General features: G+C 38.2%; 1 protein-coding gene across 11 annotated transcripts in view; it reads right to left on the reverse strand.

Annotated features, from left to right (window-relative positions):
• The window catches only part of Nrf1 (nuclear respiratory factor 1), a 137651-nt gene that overhangs the window by 35331 nt on the left and 87853 nt on the right, over window positions 1-14467 (reverse strand). For all 11 annotated transcript variants that reach the window (XM_076833304.2, XM_076833260.2, XM_076833279.2 and 8 more), the window contains 4 exons: window positions 8590-8748; window positions 7601-7792; window positions 6902-7003; window positions 2207-2364 (listed from right to left, as the gene is read on the reverse strand). In XM_076833304.2, coding sequence (XP_076689419.1) covers window positions 2207-2364; window positions 6902-7003; window positions 7601-7792; window positions 8590-8748 — 611 coding nt within the window. The remainder of the gene's footprint in view (window positions 1-2206; window positions 2365-6901; window positions 7004-7600; window positions 7793-8589; window positions 8749-14467) is intronic.

The following is a 14467-nucleotide window of genomic DNA, read 5'->3' on the forward strand; positions in this document are numbered from 1 at the left end:
AGGAACAAAGACCAGATTTCTGTGTGTTTTTTCACTAAGATGACTTCCAACAACAAACTATGGAGAGGCTACAAGTGCAGAGCATAAAGGATTCCACTGTGTCTCATCCACAGAGAAACAATCACCAAGAGCCTGCCTTAAATCCAACCATCCTAAGACATTAGACCATGGGTTATAGTGTTTGCTACCAGGTTTGGTTTCTTCACCCCTGCAACCCCCTAGACTCACTGGGGCATTGGACTATCTGATTGCAAACAGATTTCAACATCTCTTTACTCCTCCTTCATGCCACAGTGAACCACATTCTCCTTCCTTTGGAGTAAACATTGTAGCCACCTCAGCTGCATCCTAGTTTGTTAACAAGCCCTCGGGGGATACCATTACCCCCCCCCCCCACCTTAGCCTTTAGAAATAAGCTCTAGTTCTCACAGCAAAGGGAGCCAGAACATGCCTCAGATTTTCCACTATGAATACAGAGTTCCCAGGACGCTACACTTCACTGGAATATCCAGGGTGTGAGTGGAAGGCTCAGGTTTTGCTGGTCTTTAATGCTGCCTGTTAGACTGGAAGTTGCAGTGAAGGGTTACTGGGGAGGATGGTTCTCACTCTGGCTGTGCCTTTCAGGAAGTTTATCTGGGTGAACTCTTTTAAAGGAAGGAGTAAGACTGAGCCAATGTCTAAGGAACCAAAGAAGACTTTCATGTTCCTGAAGAGTGACATGGTTCAATGGGCTGAGAAAAAAGCTTCAATTCCAGGTCACTGAGAGACTCAGGGGTAACACTGAGAGAGTCGGGGGAGCGGGGGAGGGGGAGAAAGAGAAAGAAAGAGAGAGAAAGCGAGAGAGAGAGAGAGAGAGAGAGAGAGAGAGAGAGAGAGAGAATGTGTGTGTGTGTGTATTTCAGTCTTATTTCTGATCCACCTGGCCATTACTGCATTGCAATTCAATGCAGTCCCATTCTTACTACTTTAGTTTTCCAGATTTAACAAGGCACACTTAGACTGCCTCTTCCTAACGGATCTTCTAATCACCATAAACAATTCTAAACAAATCTTAAAATACATTTTAAATGTCAATAGGTATTAATTCATAAGTGCTAATGAGTTGGACACCCTGATGAGAGTTTTATATAATATCATCTCATTGAATCATTGAATCTATTTGATGAATATTATCCTCATAACAATGAGAAGGAAACAAGGCTCAGGGGTGAAATTTCTCAAGAGCTTATGGCTAGTAAGTGGAGAAGCTGGGATCTGGATCAAATCTACGTGACCTCTTCTCAACTACCACCATGAACAGTCTCATACAATGCACTGTTTTTATACAAACCCATCAAGGCTCTCCATCTGTTCCAACCAATCTAAATTTTGACTGATTTTTATATTTTTAGGGAGGTGACTCCCTCTCTGAATTTTACAATGTGCATAGTCTGTACTACCCAATTCAATAGTGAACTACTGTCTAATACTGTTGGCTAGGTGATTGTTTTAGTGAAATCAGTTTCTTCAATAAGAGTATGATTTCGTCAAGAGCAAAGATTCTGTGCTGGATCACCCTATTTTCAGCCTTATCTAGCAGAGTGCTGGCATGGCAGAGTTAAATGATTATGTAAGACTAATAGCGGCTGCCCACAGTGACAACAGTTGCAGCTCTTACTACATGCCAGGCGCTCATCCGAGAATTTCACTTGCAGTAACTTCTCTCATAACACTATCATAAGTACAGTTATTACCCTCATTTTACAGAAGAGAAAAGCTTGGGCACTGAGAGTTCAATTAAACTGTCCTAGGACAACCAGCTAGTAGGTGACAGGGCTGGGCTTCAAATCCATGTAGTTTGGCTCTAAGACCACATGCTTAACCATTAATTAAAATGTCTGGATCTGTTGAAATTAAAATTCTGTCAAGAATGAAAAAGAAGACTAATATAGGGATAATCTTTCCTTTCAACAACCAAGAAAGGAACAACACAATTCAGGAAGAAACCACCTCTCACTAGGGTCTCATTCCATAGCATCCTTCCTAAACATTCCTGAAGAAAAAAAGTTCAATGTTTTTGGTGAGGGCTTATTAGAAATCAACCCATGGTATCTTATGAGCTGAGAGTGTTAGGCCCAACTGCCAATTCTGACAAATTGAGGTATAGAGCTTCTCTTTAAAGACAAAGCCCTGCCATTCCCACTTATTCCCCTACCCCTGCCTCCACCTGTTGAGTGCCATGGTGACAGTAGCTCCCTGTTGCATTTCCTGTGAAGCTGCCACTGCGGCCTCTGCCAATGATGCTACCGCCTGTGTTGCCTCTGATGCTTGCGTCGTCTGGATGGTCATTTCTCCTCCCTGCAATGTGGCCCAATTTTGTTCCACCTGAGGCAGAAAGGACAAGACAATCAAAAATTAAAGCCATGAAAAAGTTATGAGTTTAAAAAGTAACTTTTATAATAAATTGCTATTTTCAAGCCAAATATATACTTTTAAAGCAAAGGACCTACTATGTACAGACAGAGTTTTTTAGTATGTTGTCTTTTGTATAAAAAGGGGGGTTTCAGAATAAATATTTAAATTCTTTTGAAGTTTGCATAAAGAAATTCTAGAAAACATACATATTCTCAATGTGGAGGATCACACTGAGAATACTTCCTCAGGGTTGAATATGTGACAGAAAGCAAGACTTTCTACTGCTTACTTTTAAATATTGTTTTAAAAATTTGGACCATATCAATATATTATCTATTCAAAAATTAAGTTAATTTTTTTTTTTTTTTAATATTTATTTTTTAGTTCTCAGCGGACACAACATCTTTCTTTGTATGTGGTGCTGAGGATCGAACCCGGGCCGCACGCATGCCAGGCGAGCGCGCTACCGCTTGAGCCACATCCCCAGCCCAGTTAATTTTTAAAAATAGACAATAAATGTAGTTACAAAAATTTTTATTTAAAGCATTGTATTGAATTCTAGAAAACTGTTAAGAGAGATTTCAAGTGTTCTCACTATACCCCATAATGTATATATACTTCAAAACATCATGCTGTGTTTGATAAATTCAAACTGTGTCAGAGGAAATGCCAGTACTCTAGGCATTGATTACTGTTGTTTGTTTTCCTATGTATCTTTGCAGAGGTATTCTCTTTATATGCAAGCACATTCTCTCTCATATACACACATCTATTTCTTTCTTCCTGTGCTGAGCTACGGAAGAAAGCCCTTATTCCTTCTTGTTTATTGTTTATTTATCTATACATACATACATACATACATACATACATACATACATACAGGGGTTGTACCCAGGAGTGCTTAATCACTGCCATATCCATAACCCTTTTTATGTTTTGTTTTAAAGGCAGAGTCTCACTAAGTTGCTGAGGCTGGGCTTTGAACTCTCCATCCTCCTGCCCCGGCTTCCCAAGTCACTGGGATTACAGCCCCGCCTCTATTCCTTCTTTTTAAAAAATGAAAATGACAGATTATTTTACATACCCTTTACACCTTGTTTTTTTCCCCCACAAACAATATGTCTCTGAAATGATTCCACTTTAGAACACAGAAACTTCCTCATTCATTCATGATTCAGAATTCATAATAATGGCTGAAGGACACTGTACTACATAGAAGTACCATGACTGACATAGCAGCCATTTTTTAATGGACATTCAGGTTCTAGTCTTTTGCTATTACCAACAATGCTGTGGAATATCTTTTTTTTGTGAGTGTGTGTGTGTGTGTGTCTATGTGTGGTGCTGGGGATGAACCCAGGGCCTTGTACAAACAAGGCAAGCACTCTACCGACAGTATCCTTACCAGTCATGACAATCAGAAATGTCTCCAGATACTGTCAAAATGTCTCTTCTGGTTCTGGGTTAAGAACCACTGATTTTAGTAATATACCTTCTATGGAAAGACTTCTAGTTCTGGATATCAGTATCTAGTTACTTTAATTCATTTGGCTCAATAAATACTGGTTGATTAATTATCACCACCACCACACCCAAACCAAAAAAAGAAGAGGGCAGAGATATGGGGGTGGTGGTGATAAATCAGTTCAGGCCTAAAACCTCCTTGAACTCCTAGACCTTAGGATGTTAGCTGTGCTTCAAAGGGTTCTTGTTGTCCCTGCTTCACATTGCTAGATCCATAGAAAGTGCCATAGCTCTAGGAGAAACGTTTAAAATAACCTGGTTTGGTCCTGTGAATCATAAAATTACATCCTAAGATTAGGACAGTGCTTCTCAGCATGTTTCTCAAAAGCCTCCCAGAGGAGACATTCCTTAGCTCCTTAGTGTGTGTTCTTGGTTCTCTTGGGCAGATGGCTGTGCCAGCAAGCCTTCATGGCTCCTCACTACAAAGGAAGAGATATCCTAGAGCTGCAAAGCTGCCTACTCAGAAACTTAAAAAACTTTTGCTTCCCCAGGTAGGATCACTTTGATCTCATTTCTCTAATGAGCATTGTTACCAATAATGCCACTTTAGATGGCAAGCTACATTGTCAATTCTTAGATGGTTCGTGATTCCAATCAAAATAGCTGCTGAGGCTTGGGGTTGTAGCTCAGTGGTAGAACGATTGCTACCAACGAGAGGCCCTGGGTTTGATCCTCAGCACCACATAAAAATAAATAAATAAAAATAAAGATATTTAAAAAAAATTGCTATTGAAGCTGGCGGCACTGTCACCCACAGCCCTTACACAAGTCTTCCTTTGTCCTGATCCAGCCCTCTCTTTTAGTGATCCTATTGCTGCTGCTCTTATCTGAGCTTGGTCTGGGGCAACTTCCAAATCTCCATTCTCCAGTGGCAGCAATTCAGCATAGACTCATTCAGTTACAAGTGCATTGTGGTAAAAATAGTTTTAGGATGTAGCCATAGACAACATAATTTAAAGAAGTTAAATTATATGGCACAAGATTTACAGGGATGACAGCAAAATGTGGAGAGAAAATGGGAGTTTTCTAATCAGAAATATGGCAGGTGAGGAATAAATTAGCTTTTGTGCTACGATCTCTTTGGAACTTCCTATCCTAGAGTCTTAGTACTTTGCTTGAACCCTTGTTGCTCTCTGCTCCCATCTGTTGGGGGGAGCCAGTGTATGATAGTCTATGCCTAGATGTCACTATGACCAAAAAAAAGGGCTACAAGCCTGAAAGATCCACTGCACTGGGGCCCTTTGAATTGTGGCTTCTTCATGCTTTCACAATACAGTGCATAGAATGTGTTGCTGCCTTCAACATGAACCCAACTCCCATCCTTGAGTCTTTTGTTTTGCTAGTTATGCTCCTAGTCTGAGCTCAGGTTCTACTCCCTCCAAGAAGTATTTCCTGAGAAAACCCATCAGCCTATGGTTCAAAGTTAGGCTTTCTCCTCTGAGTTCCATAGCATCCTGGGCTCACCTGATCTAGCTCACTGCCATGGTTCTGCATGGACTTTTCCTATCACCTGCCTAGTGCTCCTTACCAGCAAGGACAGTCTTTACTGTCCTGCACCTGGCACAGGGCGCCAAAAGTGTTTGCTGAATGTCTGGATGGAGAATATACTCATTTATTTACATTTTCCTACTTATTATCCAGCTTATCCCTATTTCAGTTAAACTGACATTCATTAAAAACTCACTAAAATGAGTTGTGCAATTTCAAAATGAATATATGTACTGATAGTTCCATTTAAAATTCATGTCTCTAATGTCTTTGAACGTTGGTGTTTTTTCCTTCTTCCAGCAGAATCATAGATCATTATCACTGGATATTCTATTTTGATTTTTTTGACACCTATGGCTGTTAATATCACCAATACCAACTGTTGGTTCCATCACACAATGGAATAAATTCTTAAAACCATTTGCATTTTTACATATGCCATCAGCATAAAATTATTTATTTAATTATTTATTATTATTATTATTATTATTATTATTATCATTATTATTTTCAGTATTAGGGATTAAACTCAGGGCCTTACAGATGCTAGACAAGTGCTCTACCACTGAGGTACAGCTCAATTTGTTTTGTTTTGTTTTTGTCTTTTGAGATAGGGTTCTCACCATATTGCCTAAGTTGGTCTGGAACTCATAAGTTCAAGTAATCCTCCTGCCTCAGCTTCCCAAGTAGCTGTGACTACAGGAATGGAATACCACACTCAGTTAGTGTATATTTTAAAATCAACATGTATGTCCATAAGCAGTGTTCATATTTTTTGAAATTCTTTCTTTAGTCAATTCTAAATATCTATGTAATTTGTACCTGTCTCTAATTAATTTTATATTGCTTAAAGCTACAGAATTTTAATTTCTTCATAACTATCAGATTATTGCATACTCTTGGCATACCAGGCTCCCAAATGGTCCTTCTCATGAAAGTATTAAAGAGACAATCTCTTTTACTGTGTATTATATAAAATGCTACATTGTAAATGCAAAATTACATGTTTCTAACAGCTAGGTTCAGTTCATAATGATCCATGAATTTTCACTTTTTTTTTTTTTTTTTTGAGGTGCTGTGGATTGAACCCAGGACTTCACGCACCCTACAGGCAAGCGGTCAACACTGAGTCATATCCCTAGCCCTGTGGATTTTAATTGTTACAATTAAAATACACAGTATAAGGGCTGGGATTGTGGCTCAATGGTAGAGCACTTGCTTAGCACTATATGAGGCCCTGGGTTGGATCCTCAGCACCACATAAACATAAATAAATAAAATAAGGGTGTTGTGTCCAACTACAACTAAAAAATAAATATTTAAAAAAAAACCACAGCATAAGACACCCCCCCCAAATTGTCAAAGCATGATGTTAAAAACACTTAATACAATGTTATAGACATAGAGGCTATTTCTTCATCTTCTGAATCCTCAGCTCTCCCTCACCTAGTTATCTAGGTATTTAAACAGATATAGACAGAATCCTCTTTCTTACCTCTCCATCAGCCACAGCAGAATAATTCACTTGGGCAACAGTGACTGTGGTTGGCAGTTCTGAAGCATCAGCCAATGTGGCCACTGTTGCCCCTGTACCAACCTAAGGAAAAACACGGGAACTGATATCAGTGATTAGACCCTCTGCCTTGTCTCTCCTCAGGAACTAAGATGCATTGAACCCCAAATTCAGCAGATAATGATTAATATGTAATTGTGATGTAAAATCAGCTACTAAACTATTTCTCAGAGACTCATATGAGTTTCAGAAATTTATTTCAACCAAATAGATCAGTATTAGAAGAGCTATTACATGTCTAATCAGCAGCCAGAGCTAGTCAACTGGTTTCTTACTCTCATCCCAACCTGAAATTTAGAAGTTCTCCTCCTGTCAATAAATTGGGTTTGCCACAGAAGAGGTAATTCAGAAGGAATATTCCCTGGCCACTGACAGTGAAACAGTAAAAAAGAAGCCACTTTCAAGGGTTTTATTTTGGAAATGTCCAGGAAAGCTACTCATAGCTCTGAACTGAGTAAAATGAAAACAATTTAAAATACTGTTTAAAAGTCAATTTTAGCTAGGAGAGAGATCTAGGGGAGGTGTATGAAGCTTATACAAGAGTTTGCACAAGAAAACTTCCTGCAGTCTGGAGAAGGTGTCCAGTGACCCACCTCTCTGGTAACCATTAGGTTTACTCACCTGGATGAGTGAGACAGTGCCGTCAGGGTTGCTAAAGGTCTGTACTACAGTCTGTGATGGTACAAGATGGGCTATACTGTGTGTGGTAGTAGCCTGTGTTTGTTGATCTTCAAAAGCATATAAAAGATCCTCCCGCCCATGCTGTTTATAACAGTTTTTAACTATGGTCCGTAGTGCTTGTGTCCATGAAACCTGTCACCAAAAGTCCAGAAAAGCACATTAAACCACAAAGCACCATAGTATCTAAACCCAATAATGCAGCTGCTTATGTTTCAAACCAAATCAAACCTTATGCAGAGTGAACTGTTTTAGGATTATTTCCCATAGACCGATTCTGGAATAAGCAAACTGCGCACCAAATATTAAAGGAGGTTTCCCAATGATTTCCTTCCTGGTGAAAGTCTAGTTTAGCTTTTGGGTTTTATACCCTATTCCAAACTAAGGCCAAACTCTTATTAAACTTCTGACAAAGAAACATTATTCTAGTCAAGAATCATATATTAAGATTCTCAGTAAACTTCCAAGCTAAATTTAAAAAAAATGCAGAAAAATAGGGATGTTATCTATTATCTAGTTTAGTCTTTCTTCTCAAAGTTTTGTTACTAGTAGGCTCACTTGGAAAAGTTCATCTCTCTCTAATTCATACTTGTATTTTTCAACAGTGATTCTTACTAATATTTCTATGTCTTCAAGTGATTAATATTTTCACTTTAAGTTTCTTGGGTTTTCCCAAGCACCTCATAAAATTAAAGTTGCTTCAAAAGGCAACTAAGAAGACAGAATATAAATTCATGGACCCATCCTGATCTTTTTATAGGAAAAAATGACAAATGAGAAATGTTATAAAATCAGTGACCAGTGAACTTCTTGGGAGGGATAGGTCTATTACACAAATGTTTTTAGACGTTTTAGAAATAGTAATGACAAAATTTGAGGTGATTAATTCAGAATGGAAAAGCAATGGGTAACTCAGGCTGAGGAATGCTCACCCTCTGCTTTTGCTCTTCTGTACGGACGTCACTCCGGACATTTGCCCATGGGATATCTTCAGGCCACCAGATAGGCTTGCAGCTTTCTTTCCCCCAGCCTGGTTTTCCCCGACCTGTGGAGTACTTGAGCATCTCTGGAATAAATGCCCGAAGCTGGGCCTGAAAGAGGAGTGTAATCATTAGTATTCATGAAAGACATCTCAGGTATGTCCATGTCCCTAACAAATTCTAAGGTTATGAAATCTTCCTCCAAGGTCCCAAATAATTTCTAATGTTAGTGCTGAGAACACCTTGTTTTCCACAGGTTACTACGTTTCATGGGTGATGGAGAAGTGTAGATTTGCTGGTAAAGGGCCCCTTTTCTTTTTGTAGACCTGTTCCTAAAAGAACTAGCACATCTACCCCCAAGTTTGATTTTTGCCTCCTAGGATACTATTGGCACTACAACTAATTTCCCTTCTGTAGTTTCCACGTACTTGAAGATGTCCAAGTCAAGCTGTTTTAAACATTGTTCTGGAGTTGGTAATTAACGCAATTAGATACGAGAGGAGTTAGAAGTGAGAAGCAGATCAAATCATCATTACTTGTAGATGAAATGACTGAATCAGTCCAGAGAATCAAATGAAAAACTACTACAAATATCAGAGAATTCAGTTTGGTCGTTGATTATAAAACACATGAAAATAAACAGACTTTCTACTTAATAAAGGGGGGAGAATACCCTAAAACTCTTCTAAAAAGCTAGGCCACTGTCTGTGAGTCTTATCTATAGACACAATGAAGCTTGCATGATTTTTTTTTCTTTCTTTTGTTTTTGTGGTACTGGGGATTGAACCCAGAGGTGCTCTTATCACTAAGCTACATTCCCAGCCCTTTTAATTTTTTATTTTAAGACAGGGTCTTGCTAAGTTTTGCAGGCCAGCCCTCCTTTTGCTATTCTCCTGTCTCAGTCTCTGAATCCTTGGGATCATATATGTGTGTCACCATACCCAGTTGCTTGGATGATTTTTAAATACATTATGAACATCAATCAGATTTTTAAAAATTTTGTTTTTTTCAGTGCTGAGGAATGAACCCAGGCCCTGGGGATTGATGGAACACAGGGTCTTGTGTATTCTAGGCAATTTCTTTACCACCAAGCTATACCTCTAGACCCATTAAGATTTTATTTTACAATTGAATTCAGACTAAACAGGTTTTAAACCACAGGGACAACAGCCATTCTTCTTCTTCTTTGTTTTAAAATTGCCAGTGGGCCTTTACTTTATTTATTCATATGTATTGCTGAGAATCGAACCCAGTGCCTCACATATACCTAGGCAAGCACTCTACCACTGAGCCACAACCCCAGTCCTGCCATTCTTCTTTATTTCTTGCACTTTAAACATACTCTGGGTGTGTGCTGAGGAGGGGGGTATGCTTTGTAAATATTCTTCATAACTGATAATGAGTTTTGGCAAGAAAAGCAGTTCCTCAAGTTATGAGCTTAGAATTCCTCCAAAACCTACTGCTCCCCTTTTGACCCGATGGTCTACAGCACTGCACAGAGAAGTAGCATCCTACATCTTCCAAAGACATGTCTGCACTTTCTCTGCAGCACAGAACCAAAGAGAAAGGACATTCTGAACAATGAGTCAGACTCAAGGACCTGGCTATAGTTATTAAACCAAAAATAAACAAACAAATGAACAAAAATACTTAAGTATTAATGAGAGAGGAGTATGGCAGTCTTTAATATTGAAGATCTTATTTAACTATTCCATGTTCTTATAACAAATACCATGTATTATTTTACTAAGAACATGACACAAATTGTTATGTATTAGGGATGAACCATGAACCAAATCAGTAATATTTATCTAATAAAGACAGGTCTAATGGGCAGTATTTATACTGTAAATTCCCCTATGGAGCTTGCCATTTCACTCCCTCCCAGATAGTCTCCTGCCTACAGGATATGATATCATATACTCCATATATATTTGGCTCTGCGGCATTGGGCAGCAGGCTAATAGAAAAGTCTCCATTTGCAAACCCATGCTATCAGCTGGCTCATGAGGTCATTTACCCAGTTATTTTAAGAAAGTGCATCTCAAAGTCATTTTTCCCTTATCCTGATTTCTCGGGAGTGTTCCTTTTTTAGCTTTAGATACACAGTGCAGAAAAAGGCTTAGTCCTTATATACTATAGTTTTATTTCTTCATATACAAAAGAACAGCTTTCTCAAATGCATAAATTAAATAAACTGATACCACAGATTTTTAAAAGTTCCTCTTTCTTTTAATCCTATTACTAGGCTTCAAAAAGGAGAATCCTTAATATCATATCTAGGTGAGTCTGGGGAAAATGAAAAGTGAAGGATAACTAAATATAAATTAATAAAATTCTAAAGTTTTCAGAAAGAATGTGTTGTGGAGGACAGAAGGTTGACAACCTGCTCAAATACAACTGGAGCCCATACATTCTCTAATATGATGACCTCTCTGCTCCTGATCCCTCACATTACTTCTCTATGCTCTGAAGATCTTGTTGACTCTGACACCTGGCTATAGAGATCTTTCATACTCAGTCTTGCTTTGGTCCTCCTATCAGGCTTTCCACAGAATTTTGGCAACCCACTGGTTCCTTGACATATAGGCCTATGCCTCCTCACTTAAACCCTACTCTACCTTTTCTCCAACCACTTGTCTTCTCAACTTCTCTGTTTTTGCCAGTAGAAACCCCCCTTCCCCCAGCCACCCAAGCTCAAAACCTGAAGGTTATCTTTATTGTTATCTTATTTTTAATACTCACTTAGACGCCAAGTGCAAGTCCAATTCTTTCATTTTCGAAATGGCTGTGGTGCCCATTCCTTTTTCTCTGGTTTCACCTTCACTTCCCAATTCCTACCCCAAGGATAATGTAACCAGAAAGTTGACTTTCTTGTGTAACTCAAGTTCTCCCATGTCTCTCTCTCATCCTACATATCCTTGACAGTTTTTTCCTAATGCTACACAGATTCAACACTCAAAAAAATTTTCATATGGCTTTAAACTACTAGCAACTACCCCTCTGTCCAGCTCCTCTTGCCCACCACAATATGGCCTCACGTTACACTCATTCCCACAGTAGCTCTGGCAAGTATCCATACTGTCTTATGAGCTGTTGAGCTCATTCCTGCTTCTTTGCCTTTTGATTTGCTTCTTTGCTGGATTATTTCCTCGTGCTACTTTTCCAATGCCAACACTCAATTTTTAAAGTCCTACATTCTTCATGAGATATATACAAATTTTCAAATCAGCTCTTTTTATCAGCACAAACTCAGAGAGTTGGCTCTGAATCCCAACTCTTTCTAAATCTTAATGTTCTCATCTGTGAAATAGTAATGATATTCACAAACATACAGGGTCAATTGCAAGGATCAATGATAACAAATATGTAGATATAGTGCACAGAATTAATAGCAGTTTTATTATCAATTCAGTCATGTCATGGTCCTCAACAACTCCTATGGCATTCATAACTCTGTCATAAAATTTAGAACTTGACATATTAAGTCTTTTAGATACCATTTATCCTCCACATAGGTAGATAATAGCTATTTGGCAACTGACTAATATTTCTAATTTTATGAAGAGGAAAACAAATGTTCTATTTTTTTTAACCAAAAGATGTCTTAAACAGCAACTCTTCAAATTTTGTATGCAAAACATATAAGGTTGAGAGACATCATGATGCTAATCCAACACAATTTTTTTTTTTTCTTTTGCAGTATTAGGGTTCAAACCCAGGGCCTTGAGCATGGTAGGCAAGCACTTTATCACTTTCTATCACTTCAAAATAAAGGCATTCTGTCCATCTACAACTACCAAAAAAAAAAAAAAAAAAAAAAAAAAAAGCTAGAATCAAGGATTGGGAGGGTAGCTCAGTAGTTGAATGCTTGCCTAGCATGCATAAGGTCTTTGGTTAAATCCTTACCTCCACCATAAAACAAAAGAAAGAAAGAATGCTAGAACCAAGGAGGAACCAAATTAACCATGTGAATCAGTCCTTTGCATTAAGGAAACAAGTTGTTACCAACCTACCCTCAATACATAGGTAGTTTAGGTGACTTGTTCTGCTGGATCCTTCAGCATTAAAAAATGTACAATGTTCATTACTAATGAAAATTTTAGAAAATGTGATTTGAGGGTAATTAGAGAAAAGACAGACTAGAAAACTTCTCAAAAACATTTTATATGCTATAAATTCCTGGATGAGAAACGTTTCAAAATTCTAAGAATAAGCTAATATGAAAGGCAGGAGAAATGGAAGCAGCATGAAGGGAAGGTGACTTCCTCAGGCAGAACCGCAACAAGTAAAACAAAGGAACCAGAGTTAAATTATCTGCTAGCTTACAAGTTCTAATTTGGAGACAGATATAACTTTTCCAAGTACCAATTACCAAATATACCAAATTTGTCCCTATATTAAAACAGGAGTTAAAAGCATTTTTTACTATAGAATTTCATTTTTCAAGTTATGCATTTTGGGGATAGAGGATTCTTTGATCTTTTTTGGTTACTGTTTTAGTACCAGGAATTGAACCCACAGGTGCTCTACCACTGAAGTATATCCCCAGCCCTTTTTATTTTTTATTTTGATAGTATTCCACCAAATTGCTTAGGCTGGCCTCAAACTTGTAATCCTCCTGCCTCAGCCTCCTTAGTAGCTGGGAATACAGGCATGTGCCATCATGCCTGGTAGATTCTTTTACTTTTAAAGATAATCTGACTTCATTGGAAAAGACTATTTTCTACTAAACTTTTTATTATTATTATTTTCTTCTGCTACTAGGGATCGAACACAGGGATACTTTACCACTGAGCCATATCCTCAACCCTTTTTTATTTTGAGATAGTCTTGCTGAGTTGCTGACGCTGGCTTTGAACTTGTGGTCCTTCTGCCTTAGGCTCCTGAGTCTCTGGGGTTGCAGGTATGTGTTACTGTATGCCTGGCTCTAACAGACCATTTTTACACTGTCCCAAATAAATATTGTTAGGTCTAAAGAGACTATTATAAGGGAAAAATGAGCTGTCTAGTATAGAAAGAGTTAAGTGATTTCTTTATAGAATTCCGCATTATGTCCTCATTACCAGTTGGATTAATTATTTGTCCTAGAGTTTTGGAAACCAAAGCTCCTCAATGTGCTTGTTAAGGAAGGTTTGTCTTTAATCCACAGGGAGACAATCAACAGGAACAGCCAAGATAAAGCCTAACCTCTCCCATTGTCCTTTAATTGGGCTGGAACAAGCTTTTCTGGGTGCTTTCACTCTGATTTAAAGCTCTATATAGGCCTAAAGTGCCCTAGTCTGGTTCATAAACCAACCCAAACCAGTAAAAAGTAGAAAATACTACTCTAAGGGCACAATCAGAAAAGAAAAAGGATATCAAATTCATATGACTGGCAGTCAATAGCAAAGATTATGTGGGGACTATAAATGTTTTAAAATAAGATTTCCTAAAACTCTAAAAGCCTGGCGGTATAGCTTGCCTAGCATGTGGTAGGTCCAGGGTACTATCCCTAGAACCAAAAGAAAAAAGAAAAGCCCAACAATTATTACTATGTTAGAAATCTGCCACTTGCAAATTCAGTTAATTCTTTGCTTCTCCTCTCATACCCTCTATCTTTGCTCTATTACCCCCAAGTCCTGGGATTTTAAGGCTCCTCAAGTCCATTTTAGGTTCAATTACCAAGAAAAGGACTTTCAAAGCAAAATGTGTTCCAACTCTTTCTCTATTGAAGAGGTCTGTGCTCTTCCACATCTGAATTAAGTATCTATGGATTCAAGCAATTATGGATCAAAAATTTTCAGGAAGAAAAATTGCATCTGTCTGTTCTGACTTTTTTTCTTGTCAT

This window comes from Callospermophilus lateralis, chromosome 1, assembly GCF_048772815.1.
Source record: "Callospermophilus lateralis isolate mCalLat2 chromosome 1, mCalLat2.hap1, whole genome shotgun sequence".
Lineage (NCBI taxonomy): Eukaryota > Metazoa > Chordata > Mammalia > Rodentia > Sciuridae > Callospermophilus > Callospermophilus lateralis.